Source organism: Trachurus japonicus, chromosome 1, assembly GCF_045865225.1.
Source record: "Trachurus japonicus isolate A0001 chromosome 1, Traja_1.0".
Classification (NCBI taxonomy): domain Eukaryota; kingdom Metazoa; phylum Chordata; class Actinopteri; order Carangiformes; family Carangidae; genus Trachurus; species Trachurus japonicus.
The window spans coordinates 7,868,519-7,891,275 of NC_140907.1; the positions used below are offsets into that span (position 1 = coordinate 7,868,519).

A 22,757-nucleotide genomic window follows, 5' to 3' on the forward strand; every position below is an offset into this window, starting at 1 on the left:
GAGACTTTAAGCTTCCTTGTAATGTTGGAATGACTACTCTAGGAGATAATAAGGAGATGTTCACACAAAACCAACCCTGTTCTCCCCTAAATATATTTTCTGATACCTTGGTAATACACTGATATTGCAAAAGAGTGTTTCATGTTTAACTTCATGCCTTTTGGAGATCATTTAATCTTCCACCTGCTTAACGGTTCACATCAACAGGAATTTTGACCGACCTTCCCTGCTACTGTATGCATAAAATAAAGTCCACTGTGTACTTTTGGTATTTTAAGGTGTTTATTTTGCATTTAGAAAAAGGTTCATTTTATATCATACATCTTCCCATTCTCATAAATAAAAAGCATAAGAAAAATGTGCAAAAATGAAAACATACTGTTGCCGTTTAATCACTAGATGTTGATATTACATTAACAAAATTTGTTCTTAACTATGGCTCCATTATTCATTCTGTAGCTCAGTGATGAGTAACCATTATACAGTCTCTGAATCAACTGTGGGTGTTTTCCTTCTCTGCGATGTCAGCATGGTCAACTGTTAAAAATAAATTACAAAAAAAATAAAATTAATAACTTCATCATCAACCAAAAATAAATGTCTCTTAAAAAAATCACACATCACCACCTGCACACACATACCTGTTGTGTAGCAGTAGTTGCCCTTTGTTCAGCTTGTGTCAGTCGTTTCTGGAGACGACTTGTCTTCTCTTGATACTCTGCAAGCTGCCTCTCATACTATAAACACACATAAGCCAGTGAGTTGAATGAAGACAGATAATAGATATTTTTCACTACCCATTAACATGGGCATCATTTCTGACAGTTGTTAAAATAATGCAGAAACTGTCTAACCCTATCTTGATACTCTTAATTAGTAACATTTCTTCATTTATGAACTTGTTTCAGGTCATTACACATTCTCTAAACTTATAATTAAAAAGAATCACAGATGTTTGTGTGAACTCTAATCATGCTTGTCACCTTAACTTAACCCCTTTTCTAACTAAATATGTATTATTTCTCATGCACTGCTTGCACATTAAGGAAGAAGACATTTGCAGGGCGAACAATTTTTGAGGATCAGTCACCATCACAGTCGATTGTCCAATACAAGAATCTGGTGTGCATCTTTTACACACCTCAGCGATGGCATTATGATCAGTTTCAAGCTGCATCTCCAGCTCTTGTGAACGCTGCTTCTGTCGATTCAGCTCTGCCCTGTAAAAAACATTTAAAAAATAAGGATAACAGCCAAGCTGCTTCTCGCAGTGACAAAAAACAAACATTTATTACGTTTTATTTTCAAATGTGTCATTATGGTCAATATTTGTGATGTGATTTGTGTACTGTGCTGCTATTATTGTTGATGTTTCATTTTATTTATTTATTTTTTTGCTCTTTTATGTCTCATTGTGACTAAATAATTGTGTATGTGTATTTATGTGTGTGCTGTGCATATATATATAAATATATATATATATATATATATATATATATATATATATATATATTGCTATTTCATAACTTATTATAGTAGGTAGAATAGAATAGGGAATAGAATTAACATAGGGAGAAGGGGTGGGATTTAAAGTTTTGGCTTCTTCCCACTCCTTTTGAACACAAGTGTTAAGTCTTGTTGTCTTGTATTTATTGTTGTTTGTTTGTTTGTTTTTATTCAGTTCTTTTATTCTGTGTTCAAATAAACTTCCATTCATCATTCATTCATATAAAAAATTCATTTATATTTCATTTTATCATCTAATTAAAGATGGTGTTATTGGGAGGAAAAACCTCTGTTTCCTGTCACTTACTTGCCAATTTCCATTTACAGGTAGACTTCATTTTTCAGGCTCTCTTTAACCAGGAAATGTTTCAACAACAATTTCCTTCATTTATGTTCCTAGTCTATTACTTGCTATCTTCATCTTTCTTTTCTTGACTAATACTAAATCTGTGAAGACTCTTACTTGAGGCCTGTGATTTTCGTCTCAAAGGCCTGGACCAGGTTCTTGGCCTCTTCTTTCCAGCGCTGAGTGCTTTTCTGCTGCGCTGTAAGGAGGCGCGTCAGATCAACACTGGTGCTTCGACTGCTCTCCTCCAACTCCATCACCCGCGCGTCGAGTCCCTGCTCCTTCAGGCTGTACTCCTGCTCCATCTGTGACAGCTGGAGGAGTGCAGCAGAGTGAGGAGGACTGTAGACAACAGGTCGCCCTGCTGTTCCAATATTCAAGAAGACTCACAAACTGCCGACTTTCACACCACATTTTATGCGAGCATTTCTTCCGCTAATGCCTCGGCGATCCCAACGCTTGTCTGATAAAAACCTCAGATCAGCAGGTCGAACAAACAAAATTTCCTCCCAGAGGGAGTCTGACAAAATAACACTGATGATGATGTCATCAGGGTCATCCCTCAGCTCCGCATGGAGATGACAAATTTATAAAACTCTTCGTTCTTGCAGAATGAAGAGTGGAGTTTGCAAAGACCTCAGCACTTAACACAACGTCTAAAAAAATAAAAACATGATATCAAGTTGCATTATGAGAGATGTAAAACGCAGAGGTTCTGAAAGTTGACCCCCACTCAGGGCTAAAAGTCAGGAGATCTGCTGCTGCAACAAACACAACCATTCTTTATGCCGTGTTATTGGATTTTTTTTTTTTTTTCAAATGGTCGCCCACTTCAGTCCAGATCAAACAAAAACATCACATTTTGTAAAGACTGTTGGGGGGATTTTGCGTTCACCTCTGGCTTTTACAGAGCACCATGGATCTCCATGAAGACATGTGTGGCAGCCAGGGTTTTGACTAATCTTGTGAATTTTTTATCTAATAAAAGCTTTGGCTTTTTTGTGAAACGTCTATTGGCTGAATTGCCAAGAATTTTGTAGATACACATTCATGTTCCTCTCATGACGGCTTGAAATTACTTTTCATTGATTCAGGTCAACATTTGAACTTGCCCACTACTTTGCATTTAGTATGTATGTTTTATTTGAGGTGCTTTTCTCTTCGGGATAACTAAGATAACTTTTGGACAAACTGTGACACTTAAAGGAGAATTCCGGCCATTTTTGACCCCAAAATCGTTTTCCTGATGGTCACCCAGTGTTGGGAGGAGCAAAAAAACGCGACAAACAAAATAAACGGTGGAGCAGAGCAGTGGTAATGTCCATAATATCTCAGACTCTTTATTTTTGTGAAGAAATCATCACAACAAGGAAAAAGTGTTTGTTTCTGTGGCGGGGAGAGCAGGCGCTCTGCGATCGGATAGTTAATGTCTTTCCAGGACGTTTCAGAGTTCGGCTGTCTGAGGTGAGTGACTACATGCAAAAACACAAAGTTTATACTGTTTATACTGTATACTTTATGAGTTCAGTGGTGTGTCATAAGGATTCCAGTCATGTACCATAGACACAGTATTTGACTGTTTTTTAAGTGTTTCCATACTTTAGCGTTGTGGCTATCCCTAGCGCTGTCTAGCCATGGTGTAACTCCGGTTTGCCTGCATCAATTTTAGTGGCCTTTTTTGCTCCCCCCAACACTGGGTGACCATCAGGACAACGATTTAGGGGTCAAAAATGGCTGCAATTCACCTTTAAGAATGACTTTTCTTTTGGACTGTCATATTTTCCTTAATGAAGACGAGCCTTACTGTGATAGTTTTGTTTTGCACCTCTATTATTTGTTGTAGTGTGATAATTTTCTCTCAAAATCAATAAACACACTTGAAAAAGAAGAAAAACTTGCCTACTACTTGTTGATGTTCAGATATCCTCATGTCTGTAAGTTATTGCCATCACATCGGTGTTGACTGAACTTTGCCTTTGAGTTATTTTGGAGTGATTGAATGTGACTGAGTTTTAACTCCTCGCTCTACACACTTATTAGGGACACACTCTCAATCCTCATTTGAATCTGTTTCTCACAAGCCCCATAAATTTTATGGAAGAGCTCACTGCTTTATAAAACTACTTCAGCAGATTGTCCGTCCTCTTCTTTCCTTGCATTTATTCCACAGCAACATCCGTTCCCATCAGCACCCTAGACTCATGTTGTTTCACTTTTAGCAGTGTTGTTTCCTTACATTTACTTATTTATGACCAAACTCCAACTTCTCTATTATTTAAGTTTCTTTTCCCTGGCTTTTCTTGCAGACAGCACCGATTTCCTTACTCACTGCTGCAACCTATTGTTAATTTACCTGTTGTTTGGCCTTCTTTTGGGCCAGCAGGGTGGTCTTTCGCAGCTCGTCCATCTCCCGGCGGATCTGCAAGTTCTCCTGTTGTAGATGGAGCCGCTCCTCGCTGACACTGACGCAGTCGTCCCGTGCTGCGGAGAGGGAGCCCTGCAGCCGCTGCACTTCCTCTTGGCACCGGGACAGCTCCTCACTGTAGCTGCAGATGAATTGACGGATCAAGAGAGAAAAATGATTTTTTTAAAAGGCAGACACCAAGACAACACGTTGATGTTCAACACTCCCCGCCATTCTGAGTACTCCAGGATTTGAGAAAGAAAGAAGTAAAAGGTGAAGAACTTGACTTCCATCCAATAATACACACCAAGTCTGTTTCTTTCGTCCGAAATTGCCACACTTTTAAAAATAAATTCGACCTCATGTTGTGTCAATCATGTTTATACACTGACTCACACCAGGGTTTCCGCTACATGTAATTGATCGTGGCGCACCGCCACGGCAAAATAAAAGCCGCCACACCTTCAGAATGATGATTTTTTTTTTTTTTTTTTTAATGTTAAAACAATGTAAAGCAGGTTTTCCACTAGGGGTTGCACAGACTAGTCCCCTGCTCCACAATGACGTTTTGAGCTTGACGTCGACTAGTCGCTGATCATGTAACAGTAGGCTACAGGAGTAGCGGCTTGAAACAACAGCTGAGTGCGCTGAATGAAATAAATACGAGCGCAGTCAAGCTGGATAGAACGAGCGCGTACCAGACAGGAAGTCGGGCACAGAAAAGGCGAGGGAATCCGGTCAATTTTCAAAATAAAATAAATGATGATTAAGTTTGCTTGTCGGTCTATAAATATTTGTCAGTTGCGTCTGCACACAAGACACACATCCATAGGCTACATACAGCGCTAGAGACAGACCTGTGTGTGTGGAAAACCGAGTAGCCTACAGACGGGTCGATGTTTGACCGGCGTGGAGAGAGAGAGCAGGAGAAACTGCCGCTTCCGCAGGCAGTGTGTCCGGGCTGCCGGCAATTAAAAAAAAAAAAAAAAAAAACTCCGCTCATATCGACAGCTTTACGTCGCACAACAACTAAAACTGTGAGTAAAACTGTGACTGAGCAGGACTGTGATGGTGACGAGGCCTGTGTGTCGTTTTCCTCCCTAATTGTTTAATGAACAGTAGCTACAGTATTTTCTTTTGCACCTGTAGCCTATATGTTACAAAAAAACAAACTGATTTACAGTTTGTTGTTTATAAAGCTGCTGTTCTGTGGACTAATTTCTGTGCGTGAGCTGTCAGTCAGTGAATACAGATTGTTGCAGAGCATTTCCCTCCTCCTGGGATTTTAGTTATGATGGGAAAAATATGAATGATGTCATCAGCGACTAGTCGACGATCCAGTCACCCCCCCCCCCCCCCCCCGTTGAAAAAGCCTCTCTGATCTCACATCCCGGCTGAGCTGCCTGTGTGTGTGTGTGTGCTGGACATATACTGCAAGCATCATGGAAATTCTTCTTTTTAATGTGTGGCTCCAGGAGAGCTAATACTCTATTTAAAGGGATAGTTCAACATTTTACAAATTGGCCCATTACCATAATCCCTATAGTTTTAGGAGTAAGTTCGTTACCTTTAATTGTTAGTGCAAGCTATTTTTAGAACGGCGGAGCAGAGCCGCGAGCTGCTCAGAGCTACGCTACTGAGGCTAATGGGATTTCTTGGTTTCCCTCATCGAACTCATCAAATACACAATCCAACAACTCCAAAACACTCTCGTGGACAAGTTGTGACCTGCACATTCACCACGCTATGAGGTAATAACGGAACGTTACTAGACAGAGTTGTTTTTGAGGCAAATGCAGAGACTGCTTGCCGAAAAACGTGAACGTGCATCAGCGGTTTTGCATGAATGTACCTCGAAAACGTATTTTCGATAAGTGCGAGAACCACGAAGTCATCCTCACCACGTGACAACTTTTGTATCCCTTTCCAAAGTTTGAAAACAGAAAATAAAAATGTTATAAAACATTTCAATTTCTGTCCGGTGACTGATTACAAAAACACATATGAAAAAACAGACTTGGTGTGCAAGGCCCTTAGGTATTAAGGATTCCACTTACTCCATGTCCATCTTTTTTAGTTTCTTCTGGGTGTTTTGCAGAGTGAGGCTCATGTCGTCCTTCATCCTCTCTGCATTCAGACACCTCTGATGAAGAGCATCAATCTTCCTGAACTCTGGCTCTGCCCTGCCCTCTTTATACACCTCGGAAAAAAATGCAACAGGCAGCACTGAAACAATCAATAGTATTTCCCGGGTCCATTCATACAGTAGAAGCATACCAAACAATGAACTGTGGATGTGGTTCCTTTCATGGATACCTTCTCCAGTTCCTCCTCCACAGCTTTTCTCTCTCGCAAGGACCTTTCAATCTGAGACTCTTTATCTGCACACTCCTACAGAGAGACAGAGAGAGAGAGAGAACAAGGTGGGTCGGGGAGAGGGAAGGTTGAAGAGAGAATGAAAAAGATGGGTGGACAAGGTACAGACTTTTAAAAAAGCATTCTGTGTGATTTTGAGAGTTATTTGTCGTCCTTACCAGCTGCAGTGCAGACAGCTCCTCGGCCATACGGTGGATCTGAACGTTGCAGTGCTTGCGCACATTTTCCACCTGTTAAAGATAAAGACGGCACAGCTCAAATATGGGCAATGACCACGGGGATGTGGGGAGTGTGGCTGCTTTTCGTTTTTTCTTTCAGTTCAATAGGCAGTGCCCTTTGCTAAAAAGAAGGTACTTGACTTGGAGAGTTACCCCTGAGTTGAAATGAGTAAAGTTGTCTGAATCCAGACTTTTGCTTTTACTGGGCAGCACATTCAAATTATCACCTAAAAATGACATCCAAGAGGGTTTGAGAATTTTTGAGTGAGGACCATGTCTACCATGCTTTTAGAGAGCACTTGCCTTTAAAGGGATAGTTCAACATTTTGGCAAATTGACCCATTTCCATAATCCCTATAGTATTAGCAGTAGGTTTGTTAACTTTAATTTTCGGTGCAAGCTATTTTTAGAATGGCGGAGCAGAGCCGCAAGCTGCTCAGAGCTCCGCTATGGAGGCTCATGGAATTTCTTGGTTTCCCTCATCAAACTTATCAGATACACAATCCAACAACTCCAGAACACTCTTGTGGACAAGTTATGTCCCCCAAGTTGTTTTCAAGGTAAATTCATCCAAAACTGCTGATGCGCGTTCCCGTAGGAGGCAGTTTTTCAGCAAGCAGTCTCTGCATTTGCCTCGAAAACAACTCTTTCTGTCTAGTAACGTTCCGTTATTATCTCATAGCGTGGTGAATGTGCAGGTCACAACTTGTCCTGAGCATTTTGGAGTTGTTGGATTGTGTATTTGATGAGTTTGATGAGGGAAACCAAGAAATTCCATCAGTCTGCATAGCGCAGCTCTAAGCAGCTTGCGGCTCTGCTCTGCCGTTCTAAAAATAGCTTGCACCGACAATTAAAGGTAACAAACCTACACCTAAAACTATAGGGATTATGGCAATGGGCCAATTTGCCATAATGTTGAACTATCCCTTTAATACTAAACATTGTGTGAAATAAAAAAAGGAAATCAAAATGGCAATAGCGTGTAAAAAGGCAATATTGCAATGTGAAATGGTTAAGATGCAAACACACATACAGCAGTGGTGTATTTACCAACTTAAATTCTCAAAGCTAATTGCATTTTTAGAATACAGGGACAAGGGTAACAGAGGAGAAATATTACCATAGCAATGTGATAGAGAATCTCCACATTCATAATTATCAGTTTGTCTACTGTGCTGTCCTTATACTTCAATGAATAGATCACTTATCATAAGGTAGCAGCTTTTCAAACAAAACATTTAACCTAAGCCACCTGTATTGATCCACTCAGACCGCCTCATTAAACTGGCTCTGAACAACTCGGATCACCCACTTCATAACACCTCGATGGACCAAGAAAAAAACGGCGGTGGTGGACGGCTCCTCTCTTTTTGCTGCAGGACAGAGAGATATAGAAGATCCTTCATAGCTTGATAGTCCCTCCTTGAACCGCCACCTTACCGTGGTGGAGGGGTTTGAGTACCCGAATGATCCTGGGAGCTATGTTGTCCGGGGCTTAATGCCTCTGGTAGGGTCTCCCAAGGCAAACAGGTCCTAGGTGACGGGTCAGACTAAGAGCGGTTCCAAAACCCCTCATGAGTGAAAAAATATCAAGGACGTGCACGTCGCCCGGATCTGCGTCACCGGGGCCCCACCCTGGAGCCAGGCCTGGGGTTGGGGCTCGCAGGCGAGCGCCTGGTGGCCGGGTCCCGCGGGCGGAGACCCGGCCACCAGGCCGAAGGAGCGACGTGGGCCCGCCTTCCAGTAGGCCCACCACCCGCAGGAAGGACCATGAGGGGTCGGTGCCGTGTGTTTTGGGTGGCAGCCGTGGGCGGGGGCCCCGGCGACCCAATCCCCGGACAACGACTCTGGCTTTAGGGACATGGAATGTCACCTCACTGGGGGGGAAAGAGCCTGAGCTCGTGCGGGAGGCTGAGAGGTACCGGCTAGAGATAGTCGGGCTCACCTCCACGCACAGCATGGGCTCTGGAACCCAACTCCTTGAGAGAGGCTGGACTCTCTTCCACTCTGGAGTTGCTCACGGTGAGAGGCGGCGAGCTGGTGTGGGCTTGCTCATAGCCCCCCAGCTCAGCCGCCATGTGTTGGAGTTCTCCCCACTGAACGAGAGGGCCGTTTCCCTGCGCCTTCGGGTCGGGGATAGGTCTCTCACTGTTGTCTCGGCCTACGGGCCGAACGGCAGTGCAGAGTACCCGGCCTTCCTGGAGGCCCTGGGAGGGGTGCTGGAAAGTGCTCCAACCGGGGACTCCATCGTTCTGCTGGGGGACTTCAATGCCCACGTGGGCAGCGACAGTGTTACCTGGAGAGGTGTGATTGGGAGGAACAGCCTCCCCGATCTGAACCCGAGCGGTGTTTTGTTATTGGACTTCTGTGCTAGCCACAGTTTGTCCATAACGAACACCATGTTCAGGCATAAGGGTGTCCATCAGTGCACGTGGCACCAGGACACCCTAGGCCGGAGGTCAATGATCGACTTTGTAGTCGTGTCATCTGATCTCCGGCCGTATGTCTTGGACACTCGGGTGAAGAGAGGGGCTGAGCTGTCAACTGATCACCACCTGGTGGTGAGTTGGATCCGCTGGCAGGGGAGGAAGCTGGTCAGACTTGGCAGACCCAAGCGTATCGTGAGGGTCTGCTAGGAACGTCTGGCAGAATCCCCTGTCAGGGAGGTCTTCAACTCCCACCTCCGGGAGAGCTTTGACCAGATTCCGAGGGAAGCCGCAGACATTGAGTCTGAATGGACCATGTTCTCCACTTCCATTGTTGACGCGGTCGTCCGGAGCTGTGGCCGTAAGGTCTCCGGCGCTTGTCGCGGCGGTAATCCCCGAACCCGGTGGTGGACCCCGGAAGTAAGGGATGCTGTCAAGCTGAAGAAGGAGTCCTACCGAGCCTGGCTAGCTCGGGGGACTCCCGAGGCAGCTGACGGGTACCGGCAGGCCAAGCGGACGGCAGCCCGGGCGGTCGCGGAAGCAAAAACTCGGGTCTGGGAAAAGTTCGGGGAGGCCATGGAGGAGGACTACCGGTCGGCCTCGAGGAAATTCTGGCAAACCATCCGACGCCTCAGGAGGGGGAAGCAGTGCTCCGCCAACACTGTTTACAGTGGAGGAGGGGAGCTGTTGACCTCGACTGGGGATATCGTCGGACGGTGGAAGGAATACTTCGAAGATCTCCTCAATCCCACTGACACGCCTTCCGTCGAGGAAGCAGAGGCTGAGGACCCAGAGGTTGATTCATTCATCACCCAAGCTGAAGTCACTGAGGTAGTCCGGAAGCTCCTCAGTGGCAAGGCACCGGGGGTAGATGAGATCCGCCCTGAGTACCTCAAGTCTCTGGATGTTGCAGGGCTGTCGTGGCTGACACGCCTCTGCAGCATCGCGTGGCAGTCGGGGACAGTGCCTCTGGACTGGCAGACCGGGGTGGTGGTCCCTCTCTTCAAAAAGGGGGAAGGGGGACCGGAGGGTGTGTTCCAACTACCGGGGGATCACACTCCTCAGCCTCCCGGGGAAAGTCTATTCCAGGGTGCTGGAGAGGAGAATTCGGCCGATAGTCGAACCTCGGATTCAGGAGGAACAATGCGGTTTTCGTCCTGGCCGTGGAACACTGGACCAGCTCTACACCCTCCGCAGGGTGCTCGAGGGTGCATGGGAGTTTGCCCAACCAGTCCACATGTGTTTTGTGGACTTGGAGAAGGCTTTCGACCGTGTCCCACGTGGCATCCTGTGGGAGGTGCTCCGAGAGTATGGGGTCGGAGGCCCTCTGCTGAGGGCTGTACGGTCCCTGTATGACTGGAGCAGGAGCTTGGTTCGCATTGCCGGCAGTAAGTCAGACCTGTTCCCGGTGCGTGTTGGACTCCGGCAGGGCTGCCCTTTGTCACCGGTTCTGTTCATTATTTTTATGGACAGAATTTCTAGGCGCAGCCAAGTGCCGGAGGGGGTACGGTTCGGGAGCCACTTGATTTCATCTCTGCTTTTTGCGGATGATGTGGTCTTGTTGGCTCCCTCGAGCCAGGACCTTCAGCATGCACTGGGGCGGTTTGCAGCCGAGTGTGAAGCAGCTGGGATGAGAATCAGCACCTCTAAGTCCGAGGCCATGGTTCTCGACTGGAAAAAGGTGGCTTGCACCCTCCAGGTCGGGGGAGAGTTCCTGCCTCAGGTGGAGGACTTTAAGTATCTCGGGGTCTTGTTCACGAGTGAGGGGAGAACGGAGCGCGAGATCGACAGGCGGATCGGTGCGGCGGCCGCAGTAATGCGGTCATTGTATCGGTCCGTCGTGGTGAAGAAGGAGCTGAGCCGAAAGGCAAAGCTCTCGATTTACCGGTCGATCTACGTTCCCACCCTCACCTATGGTCATGAACTCTGGGTCATGACCGAAAGAACGGGATCCCGGATACAAGCGGCCGAAATGAGTTTCCTCCGCAGGGTGGCGGGGCGCTCCCTTAGAGATAGGGTGAGGAGCTCTGTCACCCGGGAGGAGCTCGGAGTAGAGCCGCTGCTCCTCCACATCGAGAGGAGCCAGCTGAGGTGGCTCGGGCACCTGTACAGGATGCCCCCTGGACGCCTCCCTCGTGAGGTGTTCCGGGCATGTCCCACCGGGAAGAGGCCCCGAGGAAGACCCAGGACACGCTGGAGTGACTACGTCACTCGGCTGGCCTGGGAACGCCTTGGGGTCCCCCCGGAAGAGCTGGAGGAAGTGTCCGGGGAGAGGGAAGTCTGGGGATCCCTGCTCCGACTGCTGCCCCCGCGACCCGACTCCGGATAAACGGATGAAAATGGATGGATGGATGGATGGAAGTGCAAGCAATGCTAGCCTGGGTCGGTCTGGTGACCTTGGATTTTAAAATACTCACAATCTCAATGTCCCCATCATGTCCTGGTTTTTGATCACTAGCAGCAATATGGAGTGACATTCAGTGATTACACTGGCGTTTACTACTTGTTTACATTCACCATCATCTTTACCTCTCTGATAGCATTTTCTCATTTCTTGGCATATTACAGACCCCAATGATCCATTCATGGACCGTGTGTCAAGACGCTTGTTCTTGTGTAGATGTACAAGAGTAAAAAAAAAAAAAAAAAGGTGGGGTGGGGGGCACTCTTCAGTATTGCCAAATCTCAGTACTGATGGGTACAGCTGAACAGGGTATTTAAGTTCACATGGAAACTCATGCATAACTGTCTGAGTGGCACTTTAGTCCTCAGGTAAGTCTGAGGACAGTTTGCGGATTAATTCTTCATTACACGTGCTTATCTCAGCACTGAATGGCTTTAAATGAAGATGAAGGAGAGGGAAGATTAAGGTGGAAAAAAAAACCTCCTTCACTTTGACAGCAATGTTTAACCTTAACCTCCAACTCCATAACAAAATTACCTGGAAGTTAAAAAAAAAAAAAAAAGAAGCAAAGGCAAGGCAAGGCTAGGTCCATAATTCACAGAAAGTCTAACGCAACAGTTAATTATCTCCTGTTGAAGGAAAGATGAAGATGACAGCCGGCGCTGCAGTCATACTAGGCTTCATTAACAGGATTAAACAGTTTAAGGGCCTGATGAAGAAGACCCATTAATAGAGCATTAATCACCACCACGTCTCTAACCGGGGTTAGGCGGCAGGAATGAGCAGCAGCTTTTGGCTTAGTAGGTCATGAGTTAAAGAAAAGCAACGGCTGAGGAGAAGCTGCTGCTGAAGGTTGTGCCTGCAGCTCAGGATACTTTAAAGGAGATATTTAGAAGTTTTGCTGTTGCTACATTGCCAATGTTAGATACAGTTTACTAGAGTTGAGGGGCATCAAACACGATTCATTAACTCACATAGAAATTTCTTCACCTAAAGCAGTTCTCTTGTTTTGCTTTTATGTCTGTTCCATTTTCTTCAACTGAAGTTAGCAGATAACCAAATAGTTCCAACCTGTTCACCTATTGTTGCTGTAATGTCCAGGGTACCCTGAAGCAGAAGTGCTGCTCGGGGAACAGATTATAACCTCCTGTATTGTAAATACAGCTGTTACAAATACTGTGCCAAATATCAGAGCTTACAAATAGCTCTATAAAATCAAGACGTCTGCAGCTTCTTTTATATTTTACAGAAACGTGTGATTTGACAGATATTTGCTGGTTCCAGGTACAGTAGCAACCATTCTGTTGTTTGTGTTAGTGAGTTTCACTGTTAACTCCTGCAGAGAGAAGCAAACAGCCCACCAGATCTTGCTCTGAGAGCCACGTAAAAACTCCCCACCTCTTTTCTGGTGCGGACCGCGGCATCCTGGATCAGCTGTTTGATGGCCTCCTTTGTCTTCTCCAGCTCTTCTATCTTCTGTTTCTCTCTTAACAAGGCCTGAAGGGAGGGTGAAGAGTCAGACACAGATACACATTTCTGCAAGCAAAGTTCCGCTGAGCTGATGGGATGTGGACATTTGGCAGAGGATCGTAGAGCTTAACAGACTGAAGGGGAAGACTTGGTCTGTGAAAAACACTTCAAGGGGACCTATTATGCTTTTCCAGCTTTTTCAGACTTATAAATATGTTTAAAATGTTGGATACTTGTAATAGAGGACGTGGAAGTGCCATATCATGAGGTAGGCGTGTGTTGAAGTAATCCCTGGGAGCTCTGAGCCACTGCAAACACTCCAGTTTGGAGAGTTTTTTCTAAAGTCTCTTTTTGTCTTTCTATTTGAGAAGCAGGAAAGAGCCAGAATGGAGGAGTATAAAGACAGCTTGTATGCGCTAAGTATGGAGTTTTTTTATTCATTGAAACTTCCCACTCCACTGGGGGTCCAATATCATATTAAAGGGATACTTCACCCAAAATCAATAATTCACCAAGGAAGGGTTTGGAGAACTTTCCGAGTTATCAAAACACTTTTGGAGTTCCAGGGGGGGTCCGGCTGGCAACAAGTTTTCATATAATGGCGGCGGATAGAGCTCACTTTTGAATCGTTCAAAACACACACTATGAAACATCCAAATAACTCCATACTGCTCGTCTGTACTGACCCAAGTGTCCTGAAGCCGCCACATGTAAAGGTTGTTCATAAGGTTGTTTGGCAAGACTATGGATGGAAATTAGCCTAGAGCTAAATCTGGTGTATTTACATTTTGAATGTTCATGAATATGCAGAGTCCCGTTACAAATAAACAAATAAATGAATGAAATTAAATGAAAAATGAATTTGATCTCCGTTTTTAGCCTTGTTGTAGTTGTCCCAGTGGCTGCATCTCGCTCAGCCACTGGGAGCTACTACAACATCAAGGCTAAAAACAGAGATCAAATTATTTTTTTCCTAACAACTTTTTCATGTGGCGGCTTCAGGACACTTGGCTCAGTAGGTCGAGCAGTATGGAGGTATTTGGATGTTTCATAGTGTGTGTTTTCAAAAGTGAACTCTATCCGCCACCATTATATGAAAACCCACTGTCAGTCGGACCCCCCCTGGAACTCCAAAAGCGTTTTGATAACTCTGAAAGTTCTCCAAACCCTTCCTTGGAATGACGGTGAGTAGAAAATTGGTGAATTAATGATTTGGGGTGAAGTATCTCTTTAAGCACCGACTGAAATTAGCATAATACGTTCCCTTTAAGAAAAGGGGTGGAGGACAGACTAGGGGGGGGAAGAGACGAGCAGAGAACAGCTGTGGTAACCTGGTCCTTCTGCAGAGCAGCCTCTTCAGCCACCTGAACGCTCTCTCTGACCTTGGCCAGGGCCTCATACTTCTCTTCTTCCAGGGTGGTGCAACGTGCCTGCAGTTCCCCCAGTTTTGTCTCCCACACCGTTTGCTCTCTGCGAAAAGACTCCGCCTCCTGAGATGTGACCTTTAGCCTGGCAACAGAGAAAAGGAGTGAGTCCCAGCAGCAGGGAGAGAGACTCCCAAACTGAACCCCCACATCTCCTGTCTTATTTACCCTCTTTAAAGGTTGAATATGTAGAAAATTTATTAAAAGCTATATTTTTTCAAAAATAATACATCCACGGGGCCTTTAGAGGGGTACAGAATGAAAGTATTGCTTTTCCATAAAAAAAATTTTTTTAGTCTGAATTATTATTTTAAATTTTTTTGACGGGCTCGACAACTGACTTTCTGTCAACGTTCTGTTTACATTCGTACCTGCCTGTAGCCGACATGTGGCTCAGTTCTCCGCTGTTTTCCTGCCTCCTCCCGGTCGTATGCGTTTGTTTCCAACCAAGCCTTTTTAATAATCAATCGGTGAATCAATGGATTATCATATACTTGTTAGGATGGGTGTATTTGTGTAGTCTTATCTGTCATAAACACGTTTACTGTCACGGACTTTCGGTGCCACCGAGCTCCTTTTTTTTTTTTCCCAACTTGAGGAGAGCAGTAAGCGCCGGAGGCTCTGAGTGCAGGTTTGGTTTTCAGCAGCGGTGTGGAAGGCAGAGAGCCTCCACTGTCCCTGTAACAAGCTGCAAGTCATTTATTATGCTGTTAATGACGGTAAAAATTAAACATAAGGTAAATATCCTGCCTAGTTCTCCTCCTCTGCTGTCCTCTGATCAGAGCGGAGTCCCTAGCAACGGCCCGTTTTACCTAGCAACGGTCTGGCAATCGACTGCTGGAATTCTTTTTCTGTTGTTGTTCTTATAATTCTACATAGTCAACCTTTAAGTATGTGTGAGTCTTAAATACAAATTGAGTGTGACCCAATTACAATTTCACTGTGCATGCACAACGGTGATAAAGATCAACTATTCACACCTATTTTCACCTAATTAGTCTGGAATTTACATACCGTTTAAGTCCTGTGTACATTTATAATGAATGCATTCATTTATAATAAGTCATCAAAATACTTGCAGTTCTCACAGCAGTTTAACTTGTGCTCACCTGGCCTCTAGCTGGCTCAAGGCTGCCTGGAGCTGTTGGAGCCTTCTGTCTGCTGCATCCTCTCGCTCTTTAGCCTCCGTCAAATCCTCTTCCTGAACACACGGAGAAGGAGTCATGAAAAAAATATCAAAATAAATAAATAACAAATGGCTGTGGTAGCCCCTAAGAATTTTGAGAAAAAAGTCAGAATTATGACTTTAATCTCCGAATTCTTACTTTTTTTGTTGTTGTTTATCTCCGACCGTCTCTTCTCATAAAAAATCTCTCAGAATTCTGAGAAAAAAGTCAGAGCTCACTTTTTTTTTTCCACAGCGGCCCTAATCCTCTTCCGTATAGCCCAAAGTGATGCCCAGCAGACAAAATAACTAAAACCCAAAACTGAATATTGCCTGACACACAGAATTACCGTAAGTGCCAACCAAGTTCTACACTACCGGTCCCATTGAGTTTTTTCCCTTCCCTCACCCGTCTGTTCATCTGCTCTTGGAAATTCTGCAACAATTTGGTCATCTCATCCACTTTGGCAGCCGCTGTCCTCAGTTCAGTCTTGGCTTGTCTTTGGCAGAGAGAGAGAGAAAACAATAGTTGGAGCAGATAACAGCACAGAATGGTGCCTGTCGTTTGTGACTCACAGTCTGACTCTGGCTCCTTATTGGGTCATTTACCTGAGCTGGCTGTGGAGCTCCTCCATCTCCGTGCCTTGCTCCGTCACCGTCTTCAGGAACTGCTGGTTTGTCTGCGTGTGGCAGGGGAGACAAGACTGCCATTTGTGCGGCATGACTTCAAATACGCACTTCAGACTTGATCTGAAAACCAACTTTCCCTAGGAACTCTCACTCAAAACTTTGTGTGCCCTTTTTTAGAACCGACCCCAGGGAGCCTTTGTCAGTCATTCGCCTCTACAAAGTCAGTCGTTCTCGCGTACAGCCGCTGAAAAAGTGCTGCTTGTATGAGAAAGTCAAGAGAGAGGAAAGCAAAAAGGCTCGCCCTCTCATTAAAATTGCATCAGAGGGATATAGTGTTACTCACTCCAAACACACTGTGTTGTGTCCACGGTAAGCGCCAGTCATACATGTGTTTGTGTTCATGGGTTTTTTTTGTGTGAGAATATGCAAAATATCCTACATGCCTTAATCTCCAAGCCGGGTTGAGCCTCAGCCTCAGTCAGGTTCAGAGTCTCTCTAAATTGTCTAAACAGTTTGAAGCCGAAAGTCTCTATCGTCAATCGTAGATGAGCGAGAGAGGGAGAGACAGAGAGAGAGAGAGAGAGATAGTAGTGCACAATCGTATGTGCTGGAAAAAGAAAAAGCTCAGGTAGTTAGAGGATTACCAAGCCAGCTGACAGTACATTCATTACACAACCAAGACAGTTCTGGCCGACTACCAGAGTGATTCAGAAGCCAATTCACTTAGTTATAAGATTAATTATTAGATCGGGGTTTCATTTGGAGAAGTGCACACTATTTCGATCCCGTGGCTAATTAGAAAGGAATAACTTAACACACTTTTAATTAACCGTCACTTACCGATTCCAGCCTCTGATTGGCCACTTGTAGTTTGTGCGAGTGCTGCTGAAACTGAACAAGCTGATCCTGCGACAGGGAAAAGAAAAGGGGGGGGGGGGGGGGGCAATCAATACAGCTGAACAGCTCGTAATTACATCATGAGCATTAACTCAGGACTAGCTGTTCTAATTAAGCTCATTTCTATAAGAACGGCTCCATCTAGTGGTGAAACGCTGACGTTCCAAGCCTCTGCATATTAATGAGGGAACACTTAAAAAAAACCTTGAGCTGCTGTCTCTGAGCGCCGTGGATCTGTCCTTCCGAGATGGTTTTCTGGTAGACCTGCTGGAGGCGGTCCAGCTCCTGGGCCGCCGTCTGCCACAGCTCCATCGCTTGCACCCGCTCCTACGCGCACACAAACAACAACGCGGTGAAAGATGAACACGTGCACACAAACACTTTTGCACATTCAGAGGCATTTATGCACGCAAAGGCTTTGTTGCTTTCTTCCCAGGAGGGAGATAAGATGAAGAACACCTTTGTGCACTGCACTCGGTAAAGACAGACAGAGGGGGAAGCATGGAAAACAGCTGGAGGAGTTAACACCCTCTAACCAGTGTTAAAAAAAATGTCCTATTTTCAGCTTGTATCTTGTTGGCAAGTGAGCAACACTAAATCCCAAAATCTTTAGCGAGAGTGTGCAAAAATGCCAACTTCATTATAAGGGCAGTGCGGTGTCGAGCTGTTGTTGTCAATTTGTCGCTTCAAGTCATTGGCTAACAACACAGTAAAGTATTAGATCTTATTTTTTGTTGCTACAAATGGAGAACTTATAAGATGTAATGTGTGAACACAAGTTTAAAAGCAGCTTTAACAAAGCTAGGAGAGGCCGTTTCCACCCTGCTCACGACTGAATGCACTCGGATCAAAACCGTATTGATCCTTTAATATGGCTCCCAGTAACGCCAAATGTTCACAGCACCCAGCTGAATCAGAGTCAGTTTTCTATGACAGAAGACAAAAGCATCAAATCGTCACACTGGAATGATTCAGACATTTACGCAGATTCACTTTGTATCAATCAGTTCATTAATTTATAAACTAATGAATACAGCTCTGAAATGATTATTCATGAGCACTGATATGATTCCATACTTGACAACAGAGAGAGAAAAATGTGCGATAAAATGATAACAAACTATGTTGTAAAAGCATGATTCTCTCTTTCACTAACTACAAAGACCAGGGTTCCTTCACATTTCTCTGTAAAAAATAAATAAATAATTTGTGACATTTGAGTAATTGGATGTGTATAATGTAAATTAATTGTGTAATTTATTTTATTTTATTTTATTTTATTTAAATTCATTTTCATTATTCTGAATTTGTATGCCATTATGTCATCAAATTGTAGCTAGGTACAATAGCGCATACAAAATAATTAACCCAAATAACTTAAGATAAGACCAAACCCGGATAAGTATTAAGATAAATATATTTCCATTTCCCATACATATCCAGACCTGGAAATGTATAAAATCAAATTCCATACTTTTCATACTTGCGTAGAAACCCTGAAAGACAAAAACACTTGTTGTGTTCTGTATGTGTGAGGTCATCTTTTATGACTTTGAGAAGCTCACATCTTTGGCAAAAACAAACAAACAAACAAAAAAAACGATCTGCAGTGTAAAGATAGTGGAGTGTGAAAAAGAGCCAAACGTGACGAGCTCCAGACACGAACCAGGCGGACGCTCGAGGACTGGGATGGCAGCGGATCAACTCCAACATCCGTGACGACACACCACGACGCGATGCAACCAGATGGTGTGTACATTGGCCGTAAGACAACAAACAAGTGCAGCGTCCTCATTATTTTATTTTTGCACTATGGCAAATAACATGCACTACGAATGCTTAATCGTGTACCGACAAAGTTATGAACATCATCAAGTGATGCGGACCTGTTCGGACAGCTGGACCTGTTCTTGAAGGTTTTTGATGACTCCTTCCTCTTCCATTGTGCTGCCCTCCACTCCTGAAGCCACTGGCAGAGTGTGCAGCTGCTTCTCAACAGACTCCCTCAGCTCCACATGCAGCCTGGGAAAAGAAAAAAAAAAAAAAGGGCTTGATCACGAAGGCTGACACTGAAGGGGAAGTTCTAAATTTGCAGATTTACACCCCAACAGTGATTACTGTCTATCTCATTTAGCTGCACTGCAAATGATCTAGAAGCCCTACTGTGCATCTTTTGGTAATGTCTCATATCTTTTAGGCTGTCGTGTGCAAAAGGCAGCAGCGCCAGAGACTGAGCAAGATCAACAGAAAGTCTGGCTCGGTCCTGGAGGAGGAATTTGGACAGAATGGAGATGGTGGCAGATAGGCAGATGCTGGCAGGGGTGTCGGCAGCTACGGAGAACATGTGCCACCCACTCTACAAAACACCACATTATGGACAGAGAGGAGCACAGCCCCTCCTGCAGGAGGGAGCAGCCATCAGACTGAACAAGTTTGCACTCTAATTCATCCACTCAGCATCTGTATTATCAATAAGTTTGCATGGGTCCGACTGTCTGGCACAGCACATACTAAACAATGTACTGGCTAAATACTGGCTAAACCTGCACATTCACCACGCTATGAGATAATAATGGAACGTTACAAGATGGAGTTGTTTTCGAGGCAAATGCAGAGACTGCTTGCCGAAAAACTGCCCCTGACAGGAACACGCATCAGCGGTTTTGCATGAATTTACCTCTAAAACAACTCTGTCTGGTAACGTTCCGTTATTATCTCATAGCGTGGTGAATGTGCAGGTCACAACTTGTCCACCAGAGCGTTTTGGAGTTGTTGGATTGTGTATTTGATGAGTTTGATGAGGGAAACCAAGAAATCCCATGAGCCTCCATAGTGTAGCTCTGAGCAGCTCGCGGCTCTGCTCCGCCGTTCTAAAAATAGCTTGCACCGACAATTAAAGGTAACGAACCAACTCCTAAGACTATAGGGATTATGGCAATGGGCCAATTTGCAAAAATGTTGAACTATCCCTTTAACTACTGTGGTTATCACTCTTCCTATTTTGACAGCAGTGGAATTGTTCTACCTTTCATTCTCCTTGACAACCCTCTCCAACTTCGCTTTGAGATCTGCCATCTGTATCTGTTGATTTTAAAGAACAGAACACTGCGTTATTATTTAATGAAGACATCCTGATATATTTCTGGGTACCCTCAAATCAGATGTAAAATCCAGCTTTGCACATTTCAAAAGTCACATATGACTAAAAAAAAAAAAATGAAAAAGTGATCTCAGTATCAAGTATCCATCTCACAGCCCTCTTTCTGCTATTCAATTAAAAAACTTTAATTTCAGTCTTATATAATCTCATTACTTCAGCATATAATCACAGTAAATTTCAAAAGGAGGAAGTTAAGATATTTCATAAGTTCTGGAATTTGGGCATCATTTCATATCACTGTCGGAGCTGAATTTAAACGCCTCAATTGTTTCAGTGTTTCTCACCTGGTATATCTGCAGCTGCTCCGTCATTTCGTCTATATGCCGATCATACTCTGCTATCAGAGGAGCCATTATACTGCAACACAGATGAAAAATGTGTCTTGTGAAAAATTGTATTTGCTCTTCAGGTGTATTCATATGAACTGAACGCTGCTTGTCCTCTAACAAGCATACTGTATATTCCCTGTCATACATCAAACAACTAGGCTGACCTTCTGTCCGAGATCCAGGGAGCAGGAGACTCAGCCTGCCTTGCCTCCTCAATCTGATGAACATAAAACACACAGGGTGAAGGTTCATTTTAATGTTGTGTCCGGTGGTTATTGACTATATTAATAAACTTTTATTTCCTTCATTACCAAAACACAAATACAGATGGAAAGGTTACAAAGAACAGAGCAGTGTCCCTACATTTAATTTCCCCTACGTGTGCAATGCATACAACTTTCCTGACTTCATATACACTTCCAGTCAAAAGTTTGGACACATCTTCTCATTCAATGTTTTTATTTTTATCTTTATGTCTTTCTACATTGTAGATTCAAACTAGAGACATCAAAACTATGAAGGAACACATATGGAATTATGTAGTAAACACAAAAGTGTTAAACAAAGCAGAATCTATTTATATATTAGCCACCTTTTGCTTTGCTTACAGATTTTTGCACACTTTTGATTCTGTCATCAGCTTCATGAGGTTGTCACCTGGAACGGTTTTCCAACAGTCTTGAAAGAGTTCCCAGAGGTGCTGAGCACTTGTTGCTGTTTAGCCGGTCCAACTCATCCCAAACCATCTCAACTGGGTTTAGGTCAGGTGACAGAAAACACTTTTAATTAACGTTTTTGTGTTTACAACATAACTCCATATGTGTTCCTTCATTGTTTTGATGTCTTAAAGGTCCAGTGTGTAATATTTGTCAAGGTTTAATGGCAAAATCTGAATATACTACCAATGAATATATTTGTATAAGTGTATAAACACTATAAAATAAAATCAGTTTGGTTTTCATAGCCTTATAATTCTTTTTTATATATACAACCAGAGAGCATGTTTCAAGAGCTTCACGTTCATAAATACATTTATATAGCCTACATATCCCTTCATTTTACACACTGGACCTTTAAGTATGAATCTAATAGTAATACTAGAAATAAATATAAAGAAACACCACTGAATGAGAAGGTGTGTCCAAACTTTTGACAGGAAGTGTAAAGACAAAATAATTACTTGACATACCAAGTAAGAAGCCTATATCATTTTAGTCTAGCTTAATCTTTGTTAGCACATGATAATTCCTTCTTACCTGAGATGATGTGGACTGAGCATGGTGCCCCTGTTGATACTGGCTGAGAGCTGAATTTAACCTGTGAACTGATAACAAACAGATAGGTACAGGTAAGCATACCCACTAAGTTATTCAGAGTTGACATATTGCCAGGCCAGCTTATACATAATATATTCATGTGGCATATTTGCAGGTGCAGCAAAATATCACCTTTGCAAATTAGTATTGATGAAAGAGAAAGATGAAAGAGAATTGAACATTCATACTGTATAAAAATAAGTGAGCTGTCAGGTTGACCTACTGGTTTGTCCTTACCTTGATCACGCAAAAACTCCATTTCTGCATCCATGATGAGGGTGGGGTCTAAACACAAGTTGAGACGACCAACCAACAACAAGGTATGATGATGCTACAATCTGTCCCTCGATTACGTTACGTCAGCTGTTATTTCCAAGGCAACGTGCCAGTGCGGAAGTTAATTAAACCATCTAACAGCACATGACTTGAGATGTCACACAGCTGTTAAAAACATATCATTGGTGTGTGGTGTCTGTTACCGTAGTTACCCGGTGAAGCTAGCGTTAGCTGCTGATGCTAATCAATCTCAGCTACGTTTAGCTAACAAAACCTTCGTTAAGTGAAACAAACGTCTGATGCGCAACACAACACGGTATTTGCAGATAACGTTAGGTCGGACCCTTCTGAGTTGTAGTAGATGCGGGTTATTTGTTTAAAATGGAATTAAGAGGAGTGGGATTCTGGGT

At 43.9% G+C, this 22,757-nt stretch overlaps 1 protein-coding gene across 1 annotated transcript; it reads right to left on the reverse strand.

The window, feature by feature from the left end:
* Positions 1-269: 269 nt before the first annotated feature.
* Positions 270-22,714, reverse strand: sclt1 (sodium channel and clathrin linker 1). The gene is made up of 21 exons (XM_085762394.1): positions 22,309-22,714; positions 22,012-22,079; positions 20,920-20,972; positions 20,711-20,783; positions 20,292-20,347; positions 19,153-19,288; positions 17,471-17,593; positions 17,210-17,275; positions 16,349-16,419; positions 16,149-16,239; positions 15,684-15,775; positions 14,482-14,659; positions 13,079-13,177; positions 6,791-6,862; positions 6,573-6,647; positions 6,314-6,456; positions 4,206-4,398; positions 1,970-2,166; positions 1,142-1,220; positions 642-737; positions 270-537 (listed from the first exon to the last, which is right to left on the reverse strand). Exons 1-21 carry the CDS (start codon positions 22,340-22,342, stop codon positions 478-480), a joined length of 2,055 nt encoding a protein of 684 aa, XP_085618520.1. The 5' UTR covers positions 22,343-22,714; the 3' UTR covers positions 270-477.
* Positions 22,715-22,757: the final 43 nt, after the last annotated feature.